The sequence below is a fragment of the Ceratocystis lukuohia genome (genome assembly GCF_044167205.1).
Source record: "Ceratocystis lukuohia strain C4212 chromosome Unknown Supercontig7_pilon, whole genome shotgun sequence".
NCBI lineage: Eukaryota > Fungi > Ascomycota > Sordariomycetes > Microascales > Ceratocystidaceae > Ceratocystis > Ceratocystis lukuohia.
In genome coordinates, this window is record NW_027263526.1 from 1,732,070 (window position 1) to 1,752,410 (window position 20,341).

Here is a 20,341-nt window from a genome sequence, read left to right on the forward strand (position 1 = left end):
TGTGTGTGTGTGTGTGTGTGTGTGTGTGCGTGTGTGTGTGCGCATGCGTACGAGCATATGAGGTAAGGAAGGGGAGCATACAAATTCGGATACGATCCCAGGTCTAGGTCCAGGCACAGGGCCTTAGCCAGCCTGCTTCCTTTTCTGCTCCTCCTAGCCGCCTCCTCCCAACACCTATAGGATTTAATTGCGAGACAGAACAGGGCAAAAGGAAAGGCACACAAAATGGAAGATTGAAAAGCCTGTATGTTACTTGGAGGGGGGGGAAGCGAGTGAAGTGGGAATGAGAGGGAGAAACAGCGAAAAGATGAGAAGATATTGGCCTCAAGCCCCAAGCGAACAGCGAGGGCATGGGTGAGGTTTTGCAACCATGATTTGCTGTGCTGTGCTGTGCTGTGTTGCGTAGTGCTGGTGCTGGTGCTGGTGCTGGTGCTGGTGCTGGTGCTGGTGCTGGTGCTGGTGCTGGTGCTGGTGCTGGTGCTGGTGCTGGTGCTGGTGCTTGCTTGCTTGCTTGTAATGGGCCCCATGACCGAAGAGACAACAAGAGCAAAAAGCAAATACAAAAGCAAGGAAATGCACATGTGAGACAAACCCAGCCAATGCAATGGCCCTTCCGTGTGCCATTTGCGGGTCCACTACCAACACGCTTCCTTTCCCTGCCTTGCCTGCTTTACTTTGTGGGTGAATGGATGTGACTGATCAACTGTGATGCGATATCGCACGCCGCACAACAGAGGGCAAAACGAAATCAGCCGGTGCTCGATGGAGGGTACGCTAGCCTTGGTCCTTGGTCTTTGGCTGACCGACCTTGGCTTGTTGGCGGCGGCAGGCTCGCTAACTGAGCAAGTTTAACGATATGAACGAGGTGTGAGAAATTGGATCAAGAGAAACAGATCTCAGGCCACAGGCACAGGCACAGGGCGAAGGGGGAAGGGACAAGCCCAAGCTCAGTCCCAAGTCAGCCAAGTCTAGTCGGTCAGACAGCTGCGTTAGTTAGTCGAATCCAATATCGAAATCAGCCTCGTTCCATATGTTCTATCCGCCACATCCGCTATTATGTTTTGGTCTCCATAGCCCACATTTCATCCCTTGCATCACGATCATGGTTCTTTGGTTTGCGGCCGACGCTACCCTATTTGGCACTGTTTTCTGATGCAAATACAAAGCTGAAAAAGGACTCGTAAGATTTGAACAACGCAGGGCTTCAGGAGAATAGGACATGCACGCACATCTATTGAAGGCGTTTTTTTTCTTCTTCTTGGGGAGGGGGGAGGGTTCTTCTCTTTCCGTGATCGATCGACAAATTAAAGGAAACAGCCCATTGCTTTGGTTAGGTTTGAGTTAAGCTGGATCTAGGGGCTCTGTAGGGGAGGAGGCATGCGGATGTCATGGGATGGGGATAGGGAGAGGAGAAGAAAAGAGAGAGCGTGAGAACGGTGAGGGGCTCATGGCAAAAGACAAACAGAAAAAAAGAAAAAAAAAAAAAAGCGCAGAAGGAACTTTCTATTTTTCCTCACGTGCTCCTTTTGGTATTTGGAGAGCGACAATATCCAGCCCTGAAAAGTACCAGACTGCAACCTAAATATGGGTCTGTAGATTGTTGCCCTTTGGCTCAGCCCATAGGTTGAGATTGGCTGCTTGGCAGTAGCCATTGTTTCTCTTTCTTTTACCCACCCCTTGTCAATACCCAACAGCTTGCAATGGGGTACAATGCTGTATGTGTACATATTATCTGTAAATCTCCATATCTCTATATACATTGGGTCTATACATGTGGATGTATATGTTTGGCCCTTGTTCTTGATTGCCTTTCAGGCATTGCTAGGCACCACATTCCCCACCAATCCCCTCAAAGGCCTGCCCACCCCATCCTTGAAATCTCACCTCATAATTATCGAGCAATCGGTCTTTTGTGTTGTGTCCTAGGATCGTGTCCGGGGTTTTTTTTTTCTGTTCTTGTCTTTTCGTGCTTGTCTTGGTTTCCCTTGAGGAACTTTGCTTCCCCTCTTCTCCTTTGACATGCATGCGTGGCTTGCTGCTCGGCCTTGCCTTTTCTTAGGGTTCATGTGAAGAGGAAAAAAGCTCGGTAGGCAGGGGCAAGGACAAGACTGCGGTCCAAGCTTTTCAGGCAGGTCAACGAAGATGGCAAACGGCAATAACTAGAAGAGTGAGTTGGAGCAAAGCAGGTCTAGACAGGGCTGGCACTGGGCGCGATAAGGATAGAAAGAGCAGAATGCAGGCGAAAGCCTGGCGGCAAAGGCAAAGTTCTGGACTATGACGAATTTGTTGCTGGTCTTAGCTTCGTCTTGATCTTCTCAACTCTATCAGTATTATAATTTGCAGCTATTTTATCGAATTGGCCGGATTTTCTCTTTTTCTTTTTTTTTTTTCTTTTCTCTCTTCCTTTTTGCTGCTCTGCCACTATTGGGGCCCATCTCTGTCCTTTTTTCCCTCTTGCTGCAACTACACCAATTTCAGGTGGGTCCTTTCTCTTTTCTTTCCTCTTTCCCCTCCTTGACTTTTTCCTTTTTAGTGTCTGTCTTTGTCATGCTCTTTTGTGCGTCGCGAAGCCTCTGGCGCCCTTTCGGCGCCCCACATCTCCCGTTTAATCGTATTTTACCATCATTTTTCTTCAATCCTCTGACAAGCTTAATGCAAACTTGGGTTTCTCGCTTGGCTTCTGTTTGTTCCCTTTTGCCCTTGTTCGCACTGTTCACACCATGAATTCAGCAAAAAAAAGAAAAACACGCCTCTCCTGGTTTCTTTGCTAGCCTCTGCTCTGTTTAGTCTTCTGTGTTGTGATACCCTCCCCAAATTCACAACCCCCCCCGCTTCATCGCTTCGTTGCCTGTCATTTCCGATATACGCCCCCCCCCCCTCCAAAGAAATCCAAACCCAAATCCCTCAAATATTTGGATAATATATTTTAGTTCGTTTTTCTTATTGTCGATCTGCCACCCCGTGGCCCTGTTTGTTTCCATCTATCTAGATCAAGCCCCAAGCTTGCTTCTCTACTGGCTTTTTTATATCCAATTTTTTTTTTAGTTCGCTTTCTTTGATGTATTCATGCTAACCAGTGGCGCTCGGCTCTAGACCTCTCTTAGCTCATGTCCATTCGCTCACGCTCGCTCTGATTCCCCATTTCTGGGTGTTGATTGTCCATAAACCTGGCTTGGGGCTAGGTCTGGTCCCGGCTTAGCCCAGCTTATGTTCGGTCATTAAGTCATTCTCATTCCTTTCACTTCCTTTTTCTCTAACGAAAATGCTGTGTTGGCTCTCGTTGTTTCGCTACTTGTGTTAGGGCAAGGAACATGAATGGAAACACGACGTGGACCGCGCCCCTCCATCAAAGGAAAAATTAACAAGAGGAGCGTCAGGCTACCATTTGAGAACCACCAAACACATTGAGCTATTGTGGCGTCTTCCTCAGACAAAAAAAAGGGTTATAATAATATCATACGGAGTGAGAAGGAGGATTGAAAGCGTGGTACTTTGAGGCAAAAGGGCTGCGAAGTTGCGTGTCTGCTTGCATACAGGCATTATGTGTCCTTGTGTGAGATTGACCGTTGGCTGTTTCGTTTGAGAAGCGCTAGGAGGGCCAGAAACAGAGACAAGCACCATATCGCGCAAAAACAACACAAACACAGCATATTCACATACAGATAGCACAGGCAATCCAAAAGTGAGGCAAGTCAGGATTAAAAAAAAAGCAGAAAAAAAAACCGCTGATCACTTTCTCTCCCCCCTGTCCCTCCTTCACACAGCACTATACATTCGCAAATTCCCTGGCGAAGCTAAAGTCAGACACCAATCCCAAGCTATGGATTAGATTGCTAATTAACGGACGTGCCACTACCACTGCCTACCGCCGACCACTTGCTTACCCACCGCTACTAGATGCAACCTCGCATCTATCCATCCCCAAAGTCTCAAACCTGAACGAGATTCTACAACCTTGGCTTGGACAGGCCTAGTGTTGCCCTTCCGTTTCGCCTCTGATAATGTACGTACTAAAGCGCAAAGTACCAGGCACGATACGATACGACATCAGAAGAAGATTAGCAATAATAAGAAGAAAAGAAGAGAGCAGGGCCTGGCTGAGATTTCGGTCGGACCACGCACCCATATTGATATCAATATCCGCACCGCATCCACCCATAATAGGACGGGGCCATGTAATGTCTGTGGAGTCTTGGATTGTGGTAGTGGATGGATGGATGGATGATGGCTGAGATGTGTGATGCGCTTGGCTGCACGAGACCAACCAATTTTATGAGAACCTCCAGCGAGGGAGACAACGATACGACACCAATGAGAAACAAAAGATACGACAACGGGACACACGATACACCGACGCACCAGAGTACTTTAAACTAGACACTAAAAGACGAGAGAAACAGCAGCACAGGCCCTTATGGCAAGACACAGACAACAAGGGATGCACAGACCCGGATAAGAGCAGCCAAGCAGTCAGAGCCAGAGCTAGCAGGAAGAAGAAGAAAAAAAGGGAAGAAAAGAACAAGCTCAGACCACCGGGGGACAGGAGCCTGTGAAAGAAACCAAGGAAGGGGAAAAAGAAGAGGGGGGGAGAAGAAAACTGTACAGGGCCAGAAACGGACCAGTGCATCAAGAAGAACGAAAAAGCTACATTACATGCACCATAAACAAGGCTTGTTGCTTTTCTTCTTCTGCTTGGACTGGGCTTTGGCATTGTTGTCTCGTGGGTTGGAAGCCGTATGCGTTTGGGGAGTGTGTGCGTATGTATGAGCCATAGTAGGCACTATATTGCACCGCACCCTACCCTGTTGCTTGCGCCAGCGAGCGGCGGTGATAACTAGCACCGCTGGATGAGGGGCGGGCAGAGGGGGTTAAGAATGGGCCCTTGCCTTCCGTTTTGTCACTGTCATGGTTTCTGTCTTTTTCTCTCTTTTATTTCCGAGGACCCAAGACAAGAGAGAGAGCCAAAGAGAGGGCATGGCGCCTATCTGGATGCATCGGATATGGGATGATGATGAAAGAGGACGAGAGCGAGAAATAGCCAGACAGCTCTCATTCCTCGCTTCTTTCGTTTTCTATTCCCTTTTCTTAGACTTTTTATCTATATTTATCGTCCAAGGGGGGAGGGGGGGATAAAAGGAAACGCAAAGACAAGAAACAAGGGGATCTCCTTTCTCTCTATCCCTCGTTTGGCTTGCCTGTTGGCGAGACAGGAGCAGGACTTGCAAAGAATAGCAAGAACAACAAATAGGGAGCGGCAAGTGGAAGTGCAGATAAGTGTGGCAAGACAAGACAAGAACACAGCAACGACAACCAAAACGACAGACGGGTCAACGCAGAAGGGAGAACAAGAGAGACAAACCAGGCAGAGAACGCAACAAGTAACGAAAGCCCTCTGCTATATGCTTTACTGGGATATGCACTCATGCAAGTCTCTGGGTGATGAGCACCTAGACGGAGCTAAAGCGGAAAAAAAGAAAAAAAAAGCAAGCCCAAGACAAGACAAGACAGCCAACGAGAACAAGAAGACCGAGACAACAGGGACAGGGGCGGGTCCAGGAGCATGGACAAAAGAAAAAAGTAATAAAGAATTAAGAGGAGAAAGGAAGCAGCTGGTGAGCTTGTAGTTGTGGAACAGGGATTATAAAAAGCAGGCAAAGAGCGAGAAACGAGAGCCAAGGACAAAGGCAGAGGCAAAGTTGGAATCAGGATTCTGTGAGTTTTATCTCTTTTATCCTTTTTAATCCTTTTAGGACTCCGACCTGACAAACAAGATAGGCCTGCCCTGTTGCCTGTCCTTTACCTTGTCAGGCCGTCTTGGTTGCCGGCCAAGAGGAAGATGAGGGCAGAAAAGGTCTTTTCTTTTATTGCTATTACCGCTGATCAATATGTGACAAGACAATGTGAGCGAGTGAGACGAGTAGGAGGGGAGGGGAGGGGAGGGGAGGGGAGAGAAGGGGAGAATCCAGCTTTTGTCAACGGGGGCCAGTATTCATTTGCTCTCTAGCGAACATGATTGACTCGACTCTCGATGCAGGGAAGCAGAGAAGCAAAGAGTCCAAGAGTCCAAGAGTCCAAGAGTCCAAGAGTCCAAGAGTCCAAGAGTCCAAGAGCCCAAGAGCTCAAGAGCCCAAGACTCAAAGACTCAAAGACTCAAAGAACAAAGAATCAAAGAAAAAGCTGCCAGACAACAACTGAGCTTGCGCTGAGCCGAGCTGACCTTGCTTTTCCTGTACTTTCTATTAATACGTCGTGCCATGGGCGAGGCCAAGCACCCATCCATCAAGCTTTATCGGAAGAATTTTACTATAACCAGAGGCAAGCAGTAAATAGACGTAATAACGAACGGCTAAGCAGAGGAGGGGCCAACAAAGCCATGAGACGATATGAGGGGGGGAGGTGAGCTAAGATTTAAAGCACAGGGAAATAAAAAAAATTAAAAAAATTAAAAAGAAAAAGAAAAAGAAAAAGAATATAGGCATGGTCCACAGCAGGCTTTATCCCTGTCCCCCTCCCCATCTCTCTGGCTGTCTCGATGCTGCTGTTGGTCTGGCTCGGCCGAGCAAAGAATAAACGAATAAATAGTTTAGCAGGAGAAACACTCATCGCAATATTACCGGTTGCTGGTTAAACTGCCGCATTTAATCGATGATGAATGGAAAAGAGGCTCTTGTGCCTTGTGCCCCCATTATTTTGTCTCTTTTTCCCAGCACTCATCTCGCTTCTGACTCTCCTGATTGGCTGAAAGACCCCGTTTGGAAACCCGCCTCGAAGGCTACAGAAAGCCCTACCATCTGGTTCTGTAGAACCAAATAAAGTGAATGTTCAAGGGCTAGGAGATATCTCAGCAGAAGCCTGCTGCTCTCGCTGCTGCTGCTGTTGTCCTGTCTCTTGTTCTTGTGCTTCCCTGGGGTAGTTGATGGCCGAGCTGGTCTGTGAAATGCGATAGTTGTCTTGGTGCATCGTAACCCCAAGGAGGTGTCTGTAACCCTTACACAACGTGCGCTCTCAGAACAGAACTGCACAGACCAAACTTGTCCCTTTTTCGTCGGTGTTTTGCCCTCCCTTATCGGCCTGCTTACTTGCCTACCTCTGCTTTCTTTCTTTCATGCATGTTACCATAGGCCAACTTAGCCTAGTTAGTTAGTCTTGTTGGCTGGCTCTTGGACCAATTAGCCCTTTGACCCTTGGGAAAGGCATTTTGTACAGACGCCCCCGCCCCATTCATCCGCCTGGCTCTGCTAGCTACACGCCTGTGTACGTATGCCACCCTCCCTTGTCTGAGTGATGGTATTGTTTGTGGACCCGCATGGAACCGCAGACCCCATGCCCCATGCCCACGCCAACTGAACTGATATTGAGCTTGACCAAACCGGCTTGCTAGCCACTAGCCCCCTTCTCCCATTTCGACCATTGAAACTAGGATTTGGACGTGGAGACATGGGAACAAAACAATCCAATGCCACCTGAAAGTCCTTGGTTTTGGGCTTTGAGCCTTGGGATGTCTTGCCCTTGACTTTGGCCCTTTGCCTGATCGCTTTGGTTTGACGGGGCTAAAGTTCCCTCCCTTCCCCTCCCCAAGGAAAAGAAACTTTAGGTTGTGCCTTTGTTTTTTTCTTTTTTCCTTTTTCTTTCTCATGGCTTGATACTGAGCGACGTACTCGCCTGTCCATCACATTGTATGGCGTCCCGTCCTGTCCTGTCCTGTCCTTTTAGGTTATGCTAGGTCTGAGGCCAACCCGAGTTCGCTTAGATTTGTCCAGAGCTTAGAAAATGGTGGGCGTCAGTAGTATGAGTAGCATGGAGGAGGGGGTGAGCAGGTCAGCAGGTGAGCGGGTGGAAATGGGCTATACTAGACTAGACTACACTGGACTTGCAGCTTGGAGCGGCTTGGTTGGTTTTGGCTGGCTGGCTGGCTGGCTGGCTCGCTTGTTCGCTCGCTCGGCCGCTCAAGGGCAAATGTTTAGAATGCTGGAACTTGGACTGGGGGGGGAGGGGAGGGAGGGGAAGGCGATCGATCAATCAATGGGATCAATGGGGGAAGGTGAATGGAGAGCATAACATGGGATGGGGGGTAGAACACAGAAGAACAGAGACAGAGAGAAACCTTGACTATTTGCAGTTTAGCTCGGTTACTATATGCCAGGTTTTTCTCTTTCTTCGCTAAAATCATGAATTTAATGACGCTGACGGGGGAGGGGGGCTTCGATATATGGAAGCAGGAGAAGCATGAGCTGGTGCGTAGCGTCGTGTATGTGTATGTGTGGTGGCCGACGAGGATCCTGCTTTTTTAATTTTTAATTATTTATTTATTATTATTCTTCGTCTCCCATTTAGCTAATTTTTCTGTCTAGCACTTCCAATTTACTGTATTTTATCTCTTGTTCTATTTCTTTTGTCCGATATAATACAAAAGACTTCATCGCTCGTGGCTTTTGACTACACTTATATCAACGAACTCTCTTCATTTTCTTCATCTTCGTCTCTTCTTGTTCTCCATTCTCTCTTGGAAACATCTAATTTAACACCATCTGAATTTCGTCGACTTCCTCTACACTTGCTCTCACCACCTATCACCAATCTCTGATTCACCCATCTTCTTCCCTCTCCAACACACACACACACACACACACAACACTCTCCATAATGGAATATCCCACCCTCAGCGTCGCCAGACGTCATCCCTCGTCCTCTCAACGTCGCTCGCCCGTCATCAACAGCTCCATCACCAAACGTCAGTCCTCTCACAACACTTCACCACACGCAAAGCGCTGGTCCATGTACGATGGCAACATATTTGCTGCTGCTGCCAACGCCATGAACTACTCTCTGGACAGCTCTATGCCCCGTGTGCGGCCCTCAAGCATGCTGATGGCTGCTACTCCCGTCTCTTCAGTGTCTACCTCAGCAGCTTCATACATGGCCGTTCTCTCAGCACCATCAGCTGCTCCTGTCGTAACTAGCCCGCTATCAGAGCCCATCTCCGACAACATAATCTTCTCGCCTGGCCTGGCTATGTCACAACAGCAACAGCAGCAGGATTTCTACTCACCGGCTTCTTACACTTATATGACTGCTCCTCAGTACGCTCGCACCTGCGATCTGTCTCACCAACAACAACAACAACAACAGCAACAATGCTCGTCCAATTACTCCGACTACCCGCCTACATTGCCCGACTCAGTGCCCAGCTCTTTCGATATCTCCGCCATGTCTATGCCTGGCTTTGAAGCCCCTTCTTCCGCTACCAGGTCACCACAGTTCACTGCTCCGCTGACCCCCGATCACATGCTTGCACCGGCTAATGCGATGAGTGTTGGGCTTGCCAGCGCCAATGGCATGGTCCCGTTTTCTATCCCCTCTGCTGTCGCCGTATCAACCAGTCCATCAGCCGTTGTCGATGCCGACGAAGACTCAGGCGAGATCCTGCATGGCATGGGCCTGTATGATGATGACGCCCTGGTTAAGGACGGCGTTGACCTGGCTCTTGACAGCTCCCGTGATTGCATGCAGTCTCTCCTAGCAGACACTACACGTGCTGCCCAGCCGACCAAGATGCTCCTCATGAAGGACTTTGAGCCTGAGGCTACTGATGACGAAGACGAGACCGAGGCTGAGGCTGAGCAGGCGGGCGCTGATGACAACGAAGACGCTGATGCCGCTGCTGATGCTGCCGCTGCCTTGCCTGTTGTACAAGAACAGCAATCCCAGATTCAGAGCTTGGCTCAGCCATACTTCCAGCCAACTGCGGTGTATGCTGAGCGCATATATCCCGTGCAACCACTCTACACCCAGCAGCCTGTGTCTAGCAGCTGGATTTGAAGAGAAGAAAAAAAACTATCTTATTAGTTCTACTTCGTTGTACCCTTTACACATATTTGGTATCGTTATCACGACACTATTGCCTTCTACTATTTTTTCTTTACTTCCTGTTGTGATGTTCACAACCACGACCAAATTTCCTTGATTATTTTAACGGCTTCACTTGCATTCCGGCGTTTTCTTCTGTCTTAGGGGGAGGGGGGTCTCTGGCGGCTTTGTCTTGTTTTTCTACGTCTTAGATAGTGTCTCTTGTCTTTTGTTTTCGCTTTTGCTCTCGCCATGTATAAGAACGATACCATTGGGGATTTTTTTCATCTTTATTTATTTATATTTTTTTTTTTGCTTGGGGAAGGCCCTCAACTGCACACTACGTCTTGTTTTTTTTGTTGTTGTCATTGCTTTTTATGGGCGAGAAAATTGTCCCGTGATGTATTTAGAATAGAGAGTCCTTGCTTGGTTTTACTTGGTCTGGTAGTCTGGTCATATGAGTGACGAGACGCCCGAGATACTAGCTAAGCTTAGCTGAATATTACTACCAACACCTTTTTATTACCGAGGCCTTGTTTTTACAAAGCTTAGCCGGTGTTTATTTCCAAGAATCAACCATCATTTCCTGAGAAATTGCTGTTCTGGTTTTAGCCTGTAGCCTGTTTGGAATTCACAGTCAGTTAACATGAAGCAGCTGATGCGTTGTAGTGGCAGGAAGATTGTAGCTCCTCGTTCTTGGCTGTTGGATTACCGCTATCTATAAGCCTGTAATATTATGTTACATATACTGTGCACATGTATGCAACGACAAGCTGCCGCAGTGACTGGCGGTGACCTCATCTCATAGTGGCTTTTGTGGCCGCTCTAGGATGGCCCGACGGTGGTTTGGCCTGACTCGTTCGCGCCTCTTAGCCCCATGTTGTCCTCGATAGTGCTAGTCCGGTCCTTGTGGCTGGAAGCCTTTGGGCTTTTGAATTCCGTCTTTTGGTTGGCGTGGGCCGTCAGCATGTAGTTTGGTCTGGTTGGCTCCCATCAGCCCTAGAACGAGTTCTTTGACGGCAAGTAGTCGGGGGCATAAAATACAACCCCACTCATCCTAATAGAACCTATGCTGCTGCCCGTTGCCACCCGCATACGTACTAGCCTAGGCTTATTGTGACGAAGCCAATGACGAAACAAGAGAAGAGAGGAGAGAAGACAGAGGGGACGTTGTTTACATCAGCAATACAAATCAGGAAATCCATACGCAGCCATTTGTCGCTTGTTTTCGTCGTCTTCGTCCACACATGACGGGAAGCAGCCACATAAACGCCACATCTAGTCTGGTCTGGCCTGGTCTGGCCCCGCCTATCTTCCATCTTCAAACTAAACCAACGCTATTGTTTGCAGACAAAATATCCATAGCCGTTGTCAAAAGTGGATCCCACGTCTACCGTTATCGATAAGAATCAAAAGTTTTGGCCCATCCAATCGGCTTTGGTTCTGCGCCTTCCTTAGCGGAGGGAAGAGGGGAGTGAAAAGAAAATACCAGTCTCGCTGCTAGAATAACGGCCTGAATTGACCGAGCCTATACCGAAAAAGGGGCATTGCTTGAAGAAATGGTGCAGTACGTTTTCACACCATGGCGCGATGCTGTCGAACTGGAGCAAGTGAAGCGCGCCTTCTACCCCGAGGCCTCTCTCAGCAGAGGCTCTGGTGGCCCGGCATCTACCCAGGATGCATCGTGCACTCAGCAGCAACAGCAACAGCAACAGCAGCAGCAGCAGCGTCATGAGGCAGTTGATCGTGTAGCCATGTGGATGCAACGCGGGAATTGCCCGCACATGATAGAATCGACGGCATTACTGACGGCTGCGATAATTGCCGACGAAGAGCAGCAGCAACTAGCTCGAGGGCCTGGGGCCGGGCTGAGTGAATACGCCATGCGGGCTGCTTACTCGACATCGTTTAGCCGGTAGGTTGGACGGACAGAGGCACGAGAGCACAGAAATACATTTACGGAGCACGGCAGACAATTTACGATGGGAAACAAAGCAAGGGAAGCGCCAAATGATGATGAGTTGTTGCTGACGCTTGCCCCGCCTTCAGATTCGTTACAGGTCTTCTTGACGGCCAGCAAGACAAATTGCGCAAGATGAGCATGTTCTCGCTGGCTAAGAACATTGGTCTGCCCGCTACCTTTGTTGAACTACGCCACCAAGCTACACACGAACCGCTGCCTTCGCTTTCCCGCCTTCGAGCTGCTGCACGAAAAGCATTGGTGTGGATCTGGGAATACTACTGGATGCATCTGCCGCCGGTTGACACAGAGGAGGTCACGACCACTGTTGCTGGGCCTGAGACCTGGGGCTCGCAAGGCAACCACATGGTGCAGAAAGCACTTCCGACTGGTGCACAGCAAGAGGTGCTCTGTTTCCTCGAGTCGCGCGAGGCAATGGAACCAGAGGCGAGAGAGCAGATGGCAGCGGCATGGGTGCAGAAATGGGGCGTGCAGGCAGCGACCAGGGTGGTAAACGCTGTCAACGAAACAGCTACGCAAAGACAGGTCATGCTGCGCGCGATACAAATGTCACGAGCTATAGAGCAGTTTGAGGGTGAGGTGGCAGAAGAAGACGGCCAGGGTGATGAGAGACAGGGTGTGGTGTTGGAACGGGGACAGATGGGCCATGACATGCCTACAGATTTAGGCGATGAAGATGGTGAAGATGGGTGCGGATGGACGGTGTATGCTGGCAAGTGGAAGGCTAAGCCCATTGGGGCTGTGTGAGGGAGGAGAATAAGGGGACGACAGCAGGAGGACAAGGAGAAAGGGCGTTATGGCACCAGACTTGGGTCGGGAAAACAGGACAAGGCAAGGCAGTGAGTGAATGTATTGCTAGATAGGGGGCGGCTATAGGTTAATATTGGGTAGAAAGTATTTGCATGAAATCCGGTAAGGTATATTGGATTGCATTACAGAGACCGTGAATGAGCCAGAGCCAGAAGGGGAGCCTATGGATGGAGTTGAGTTGCATGTTCGTTTTGCTATGCGAGATTGGCAATCGTCAGGGATAAGCATGGCTTAGTCAGCCACAGGATTACTAAATGGCAACCCCATGCGACTTTCTGTGCAACCGCAAGTTTCTTAGGGGAGTCGATCTCACGATAAGTGAAGCAAAGAATGCGACGACTGGCAGGCCCAAGAACTCCTCGAAGATTAGAGATTGAGAGCAGGCGGCCTGGAGCGCACTCGTTATCTGCTTTTTATTTTGTCGTTGCTGGGGCTTTGAGTGGCATCGTCTCATCTGGCCCTTTAGGTCCTAGCTCTAGGGGCTGTGGCCTGCAGTTCCAGGGGTTGGCCCTCTCTATTTCCGGCGCTGTATTTTAGCCTCTCTGCCCCCTATTCACAGCGCCTGGCCAAGCTCCAGTTGTACTTGTACATGCGCACGCTCGCTAAACAAACTGTGCACAGGGGTAAAGGTACAAGTTTCTGCAGCTTTCTATTTACAGCTGGCAGCAAGCAAGTCCCGGCCGACGAACTTTGTCCAGATATATCACGGGGTCATTCTGAACTGGACCAGAATAGACACAATCAAAATACTAACATATTGTACATATATGCAAGACTGACATAAGCACTGGAACAAGCGCTTTCTCTGTTTCTTTGCGTGCAGCATTTTATTTTTACCTTTTGCGAACGAAGCCTCGTCTTGCTTTGCGGACCCTCGAATCGCCGCACAATCTGTCTTGGGGGTTTTCTCTTCACAATATCTATATTCACCGGCGCATTTCCTCGAAAGCCTCCCTAACAACTTCCAATTCCGACTCAACTGCCACCTATCGCCATGGCACAGCCAGGAACTACCTTTACTACTACAGATCCCGCGTTATGGATCGTGACGTCCTTGACGGCCGGATCGTCTCACATCGTGACTGCTACCTCACGTCTGGAAACCATTCTGCGGGCTAACCGGGTGCCCTTTAAGGCTGTCGATATTTCAACAGATAACAAGGCCCGTATGGTCTGGGGCCGGCGAGCGGGAAAAGATGCCAACGGCCGGCTACGAAAATTGCCGGGCCTGGTGCAGCAGGGCGTTGTATTGGGGGTAAGCATCTTGAAGTCTCGACATCTTGGCATGAAAGCATGCCTACTAACGCTTCTTGCCCCCTAGGATCTTGTCGAAATCGAGGAATGGAACGAATACGGCGAGCTCAAAGAAAAGGTCAAAATATACTTCGACGACTACACTATCCCTACCAAGACTGAAGCCGAGAAGATGCCCGCATTGCGTGCCATGACGCGACCCCCCGGCGGTGCAAAGCCTACCTCCGTACCGGCTGCTACTGCCAAGCCGGCTCCAACTTCTGCTGCTGCTGCGTCGGTTGCTAATGCCATGGCAACAGCTGCTTCTATCGCTGCAAAGCATGCCCAAATGAAGGAGAAAGAGCTGAGCAAAGTTACCGAGATCAAAAAGGAGGACCCACCCGCGCGATCTATTGCGGATGAGGCTGCTGATAAGGCAAAGGCTCTAAGACTGCAGAATCTACGCAAACAGGTGGCTGAGAGCAAGAAGAAAGATGATGAGGTAGCGGCAGCAGCAGCAGCAGCAGCAGCAGCAGAAGAAGAAGAAGAGAAGGAGAAAGACAAAGAGACCACTGGCGAGGCGGAGCCTAAGACCACGATTGAAAAGGCAGAGCTAGACACAACAGAGGATGCTTCCGACAATGTGGAGACAGTCGCCAAAGCTGATACTTCGAGCATAGAAACTAAGGACAAACCTTCGGATGAAACGAAACTACAAGACAAGGACGAGAAAGCCTCAACTAACCTCGAAACACCTCCTGTAAAAGTCGTCTTAGTGACACCTCCACCGGAAGAGGGCTCTGTACCGCAGGAAGTAGTCAAAGCAGATGAATCCAAGGCTGATTCCGAAAGCGAGTCTGGCACTGCGGATGCCACAAAAAACATACAAGCCGATGCGGAGTCTGAGGTAGAAGGTGAACTACACGAAGACGAAGACGACTCTGATTCCGGTTCCGAGATATCCGACTCCGACTACGATAGCGACGCCTCACAGCAGCGCGAAGTCGACGATATGCTGCCCGAAGAATACGACCGTCTCCGCCAGGCTTTACAAGAACCAGCCAAATGGTCCTCGCCACTTGAAAACGATGCCCGCTCCATCGCCGAGACCATGGACCTATCAGATGACGATGCGCCCCGCAGTATAAGCGAAAGCCTTGCGCGTCTCTCGCGGTCCAACTCCGCCATGTCGCTGCGTGAGCGAGTGCGTGCTGATAAGGAGCGCGAGACTTTTGAGATGGAGCGTGAGTGGCAGAAGCTCGTGCTGGTCGGCAAGGCTAAGGACCTTGACCGCGCCAACAGTCTGAGCGGAGGCCCCGATAGCCCAGCATTGAGTCTTGCTGCAGGAATGCGCAGTCCGTCTGGCCTTAGTGCCAAGGATGGCCCAGTTTCACCTGTCTCGTCAAAGACACCCGGCACTCCGACGGTGCTTGTGGACTCGAAGACACGGAGTAGAGATAAACATTCGCTCGCTGTGGAGAGCAGGAAGGACAGAGCAATGGGCAAGACTAGCAGCCGCTCGCAACATAAGAGTCGCGATGAAAAGAGGGATAAGGAGAAGACGAAGAGCAGTAGTAGCACCGGTGGCGCAAGCAAGAGTAAGAGCGTGAGCAAGCCAAAGACCAAGTCGGCACGGGACAACAAGGACAAGGAGAAGGAGAAGGAGAAGAAGCCCCGGTCGGCGGACAAGGATCGCGAGGCTGCGAAGAAGAAGAAGAGTAGCAGTAGCTCTAAAGACAAGGACAAAGAGAAGGAGAAGGAGAAGAAGATCGACAAGACAAAGAGCAGCGCCTCTGTTGCTGAGAAGACACCTAAGAGTCCATAATGGGCGTAGAAGGAACTATGGTGGGTGGTTGAGTCTGGGAAAGGGGAAGGAAGAAGTTTCGACCGCTGTATCGCATTACATCTGTATATAAACATAATCTGCATTCTATAAACTCTTGCATGCATTCACACCATACAATCTTTACTATTATTCTATGACATGACCAAACAGTTACCTATCTTGCCTAGATCTACAGTGCATTTCTCCTTCAGTACAGCTCGTCGTCATCGCTGTTCCCCCCATTCTGAAACCCGCTCGTGCCTGATGCTGACCCACCATCCGCAATTGAACCGCTATTGATAGGCATCTTGCCCTTGCCCTTGAAACGTTTCTCTGGACCAGCCCGGTCCGAGTCCGATCCATAGTCTACCGCCTTGCCCTTCCCTCTGAGTGTGGCTGTGCTTGTGCTACTTGCATAGCCCGAGCCACGATCACCGCCTATAAGCAGAGGTGGGTTTAGCAGCGGTGCGGTAAGCGTGCCTGTAGCGTTAGCCACGTCACTGGACGGGGGAGGAGACTGCACGGTAGGTCCAGGGGTGGACTGCTCTGCAGTCTTGACAGCTGTGTTGATGCCGCCCTCAAACTGGGCACGTACTCTCTCGTAGTGCGCTAGCTCGCCAGCAGAAACACTGGGAACAAGCTCTTCGTGGGCAGCGAGGAAATCGGCCTCGGTAACCACGACAGCGATGTCGCTCGTAGTTGCATGGTGGTCAAAGAAGGCAGCCGTGCTAACAGGTTTTCCAGCAGTGGCTGATAGGGCACGGATTTTGGTGTCAACTAGAGTGGCCTGGCGTGTGACAGCCTTGAGCATAGCATCGCTACAGAGAGCGTAAAAGTCGGCACCAGTGTAGGTAAACGGCAATTTCTCGGCGATGCTACGTAGTGAAACGGAGGGGTCAATGGTGAACTTGCGCGTTAAAGCCTGGAGAATGGTCATCTGCTTATCGTGGGTATCGGACACACCAAGATAGAGCAGCTTGTCAAAACGGCCGGGTCGCAGGAGCGCGGCATCTAGTAGATCGGGCCTGTTTGTGGCACCAATGACAAAGACACCAGATGTGTCTTCGCCACCTGACATTCCGTCTAGCTCAGCTAGAAGTTGCGACACAATTCGATCCATTACGCCGCCGCTATCTCCCTGGTTGCCACGCTTGGGCGCCACACTATCTAGTTCATCAAAGAAGACGACGCATGGCCGGGCATCGCGAGCACGCTGGAACACACGACGTACATTGGCTTCGGACTCGCCAATATACATGTTGAGAAGCTCTGGTCCCTTGACGCTGAAGAAATTGAGCGAGTACTCGGTAGCTATGGCCTTGGCCAGCAGCGTCTTTCCAGTTCCAGGTGGCCCATAAAACAGAATTCCCGACCGTTTCTTCATGCCCCTGGCAAACAGCTCGGGCCGCTCTAGTGGCAGCTGAATAGTTTCCGTAATGGCATCCTTGACATTAGCCATGCCACCCACATCGTCCCATGTGACGTTGGGGATCTTGGGCGCACCGATGGCATCAGCAAAGTTCTTCCGCACAGCATCAACGGCAAGATCGAAGTCTGAACGGAGGAGGCACCGAGAAAATGAGCCGCCAGCCACATGAACATCGCGCACGGTAACGGTTGTATTTTGCACTTTGGTTTGAGCGGCCGATACGCTTTCTAGGCGTAATGTTTTAGCCATTGTTGCGCGATCAACTACGTCAACCAAGTCACCAGCCACAAGTGCGGCAGTTTTGAGAGCTACTGAACTTAAATCAACACTTGGATCTAGGCTAACGCCGCGGTCATTGATGATGCTGCGCAGGATAGCCTCACGCTCGGCTTCATCAGGCGCATTAAGCTCCAGTTCATGCGTAAATAGTCCTCGCACAGAGTCAGGCACCTTGTCGATCTCAGTAGTAGTGGCGATCAGAACGCGAAGCTCGCTGAGTATTTCTTTCAGTGATGATGCAATGCGCTCAGCTGTTAGAGACTCGATATGCTTAAGCACTAGGGCGCAGCTGGAAATGCCGCAGCTAATAGCGCGATCAGCTCGGGCACGCAGAAAGCCCTCCGTCTTGACATCGCCACCACTGCCCCCAGACTCGCTTAGCACATCATAGCAGTCAATGGGGAATGAGTGAATGCCAATGTCCGCACATGCCGCAGCGGCCACGGTTGCCTTTCCTATTGCACGGTGTGTAGAGACGAGAAGAATGGCCACGGGCGGCATATTCAACGCAATAGCACGCTGTGTCGTAGATGCTGCAATAAGCTCTCGAAGCTTGCGTCGGGTAGGAGACACGTACGATGTTTCGGACAAGGCTATTGGCCCATTCTCGATAGTGCTTGCCGGGATTGGGAGCCTTTTCATGCCGAGATAGTATGGCCATGGACTATCCTTGACACCAGGGATTCGGCTTGTCTCATAGCCTGACATGTTTAGCACCGTAGATGCACTGTCCATACAAGCTATCGAACCCCAAATACCTTCTGTGTGGCCGTTAACAAAGCCTGAGTCGTCCGTCTTTTTCGCCGCAATGTGCTCGACTTTAAACCAAGCCACATCGCTGATGCGCACGCTAGCGTTTGCCAAAGCCATAACGTCGTTGATCTCAGACTCCCCGCTAGCAGAAGCAGACTCTTGCATGGCTTTTCCCAGCGAAGCATCGACAGGAACAGCCACTAGATCGCCGGGCCGCAGAAGTCGCACCTTGCGGGCAAAGTAGCTCTTGGCAGCGCCCATAACAGCTGTAGTATAGGCGGCTTCGGTAGAGAGCGGGGCTCTAATTTGCCGGATAGAAACTGACCGGGCATCGGGTGGCCGTGATGCGCTGGTGAACTTAGGTAAGGTCCCTTTGCCGGTATATAGGCTCTTCTTAAGCGGGGATAGGCGTAAGTAGGGCGCATTATCGAGGTTGGCGAGAAGAATAGGTGAGATATAAGCGGCAGGGCTGGCGGGCTTTTGGATCTGCGAGTCGAAAAACGAGAGGCGCCGACCCTCGTACTTGGCCGAGGGAATTCTCGTGACTGGCCGGGTGGCAAAGCTCTCAGGCAGACTAAATACACGCACCGGCCGCCAGTTGGGCTCAGCCATGTCCATGTCGGGGAAGCCGCCCAGGCTCAGGACGCCGAGTCCGGTAACAGCCGAGTCTGGGGCAGCTTCCGCACGGACCCAATCGCCGGAAAAGCAGCCGATTTTCGAAAGGGACATGATGTCAACATAGATACGAGCCTCATCATCGTCGTGGGGTGCTGGCTTTGGATGAAGCAGGGCCTCGGGGATCGTATGTGTCAGAGCCGATGACTTGAAAAGGCGCCCCCTTTGACGATCTGGCCGGGCTGTAGTGGCCGTATAGCTAGAAAAGACAGAGCCCGGCGTGCTGATGCCGTTGGTCTTTCGACCTCTCATGGTCATTGGTGTCGTGGCCCCACTGGCGGTCGTGGTAGAGGGCAGCATTGGAGCTTCAAGCGCAATCATGTCGTCAAGTGAATCGTCTGATATCTCGTCATCATCCTCAAAGTCATGGTCGGTCCCACTAGGAGCATCAGTCTCTAGATCTGTTGATGACTCCATACCGTCCGTCATGGAAATGTCGCCTCGTTCGCGTTCCTCAGCGGCGGAGTAGAACTGGTTGTCTGTGTCCTCCTCATCATCCTCGGCTACGCCATTGAGCTGGCCACGACTAGCTGGCATGGCAGTTGGATTACGCCCACGTTTGGGTGTTTGCACACGGCCACGGCGTAGGATGATTTTTGTATCTGGCGATAGGATACCCTGTGCCACAGGCTCGCAAAGCAGGATCTCGCCAGGATTTGTCGGCACGTGTGTCACGGGATGTGGTGGAAGAGGTAGGGGGAATAGATCGCCTGAATGGATGACTCTGAGTCCCGAAAGAGCATAGCGTAAGGCAGCCTCGAGCTTTTGCTGAGGCGTCTGACTTGCCGGAGAGGCGCCGCGGCCTTGGTGGCTGGGATGTTCACGGAAAAAGGTGCCCTGTCCATTCTCGAGGCGCTTTGTCAGCTCACTTTCAAGCTTGACAAAAACAGTGTCGAGGTGTAGGGCTACAGCATCGAGGACAAGAATGTCAATGCCCGTGCGAATATTGCTTGAGAGCTTCGATGGCGCCACTTGCTGTAGCGTTTTGGCAAACGGTTGCAAGGCTGACGATGAGGGCGAGAACTGGACGGTATTTGGAGCAAGCTCAACAGACATGGTCACAGGTACAAGCGACCAGGGCGAAGCTGTAGGAGAAGCATTTGGGCTCCAGGGAGTTATGACGATGTAATGGATATTGGAGTCGTTGTCGATAGTATTTTCTAAGGCACCAGAACAAGACAGAGGTTAGCGACGGCAAGTTGTTATATTGGTTAGTGGCTCGCAAGTCCTACTATTGCTCTTCTGCTGTGGGAAAAGTTCAGCGAACAGATCAGTGCTGATGCTGCCAATATCGTTCTTGACGTGGTCTGGGAGCACTAAACGAGCCGAGACTGGCGGCTTGCAATCTTTTCGGCGCCGTGTGTGGTCGGGGCGAGTGGGCATTATGGCGATATAGGCGAAAATATATAGAAGAAAGCTGTAGAGGCTGGGGGACGATGTGACAAAGATAGCAATGGCTGGCTGTTCGATCGAAACGACACGCACAATAAGATTATAGCAATAAAAGGAG

The 20,341-nt window shown here is 50.6% G+C and overlaps 5 protein-coding genes across 5 annotated transcripts; 4 read left to right on the forward strand and 1 right to left on the reverse strand.

The window, feature by feature from the left end:
* Positions 1–307: 307 nt before the first annotated feature.
* Positions 308–695, forward strand: HOO65_070359 (uncharacterized protein; the record flags this gene model as incomplete). The annotated part of the gene is made up of 2 exons (XM_071005204.1): positions 308–354; positions 407–695. 2 exons carry the CDS (start codon positions 308–310, stop codon positions 693–695), a joined length of 336 nt encoding a protein of 111 aa, XP_070857077.1.
* A 7,948-nt stretch (positions 696–8,643) lies between these two features.
* On the forward strand, positions 8,644–9,819 carry HOO65_070360 (uncharacterized protein; the record flags this gene model as incomplete). Its single annotated transcript, XM_071001314.1, has 1 exon — positions 8,644–9,819. One exon carries the CDS (start codon positions 8,644–8,646, stop codon positions 9,817–9,819), a length of 1,176 nt encoding a protein of 391 aa, XP_070857078.1.
* Positions 9,820–11,405: 1,586 nt separating this feature from the next.
* Positions 11,406–12,574, forward strand: HOO65_070361 (Protein LAS1; the record flags this gene model as incomplete). Its single annotated transcript, XM_071005076.1, has 2 exons — positions 11,406–11,761; positions 11,896–12,574. The coding sequence occupies 2 exons, from the start codon at positions 11,406–11,408 to the stop codon at positions 12,572–12,574; spliced, it is 1,035 nt and encodes a 344-aa protein (XP_070857079.1).
* Positions 12,575–13,631: 1,057 nt separating this feature from the next.
* Positions 13,632–15,695, forward strand: HOO65_070362 (uncharacterized protein; the record flags this gene model as incomplete). The annotated part of the gene is made up of 2 exons (XM_071004940.1): positions 13,632–13,892; positions 13,959–15,695. The coding sequence occupies 2 exons, from the start codon at positions 13,632–13,634 to the stop codon at positions 15,693–15,695; spliced, it is 1,998 nt and encodes a 665-aa protein (XP_070857080.1).
* A 208-nt stretch (positions 15,696–15,903) lies between these two features.
* Positions 15,904–20,214, reverse strand: HOO65_070363 (Peroxisomal biogenesis factor 6; the record flags this gene model as incomplete). Its single annotated transcript, XM_071004800.1, has 2 exons — positions 15,904–19,991; positions 20,064–20,214. The coding sequence occupies 2 exons, from the start codon at positions 20,212–20,214 to the stop codon at positions 15,904–15,906; spliced, it is 4,239 nt and encodes a 1,412-aa protein (XP_070857081.1).
* Between the last annotated feature and the right edge of the window lie 127 nt (positions 20,215–20,341).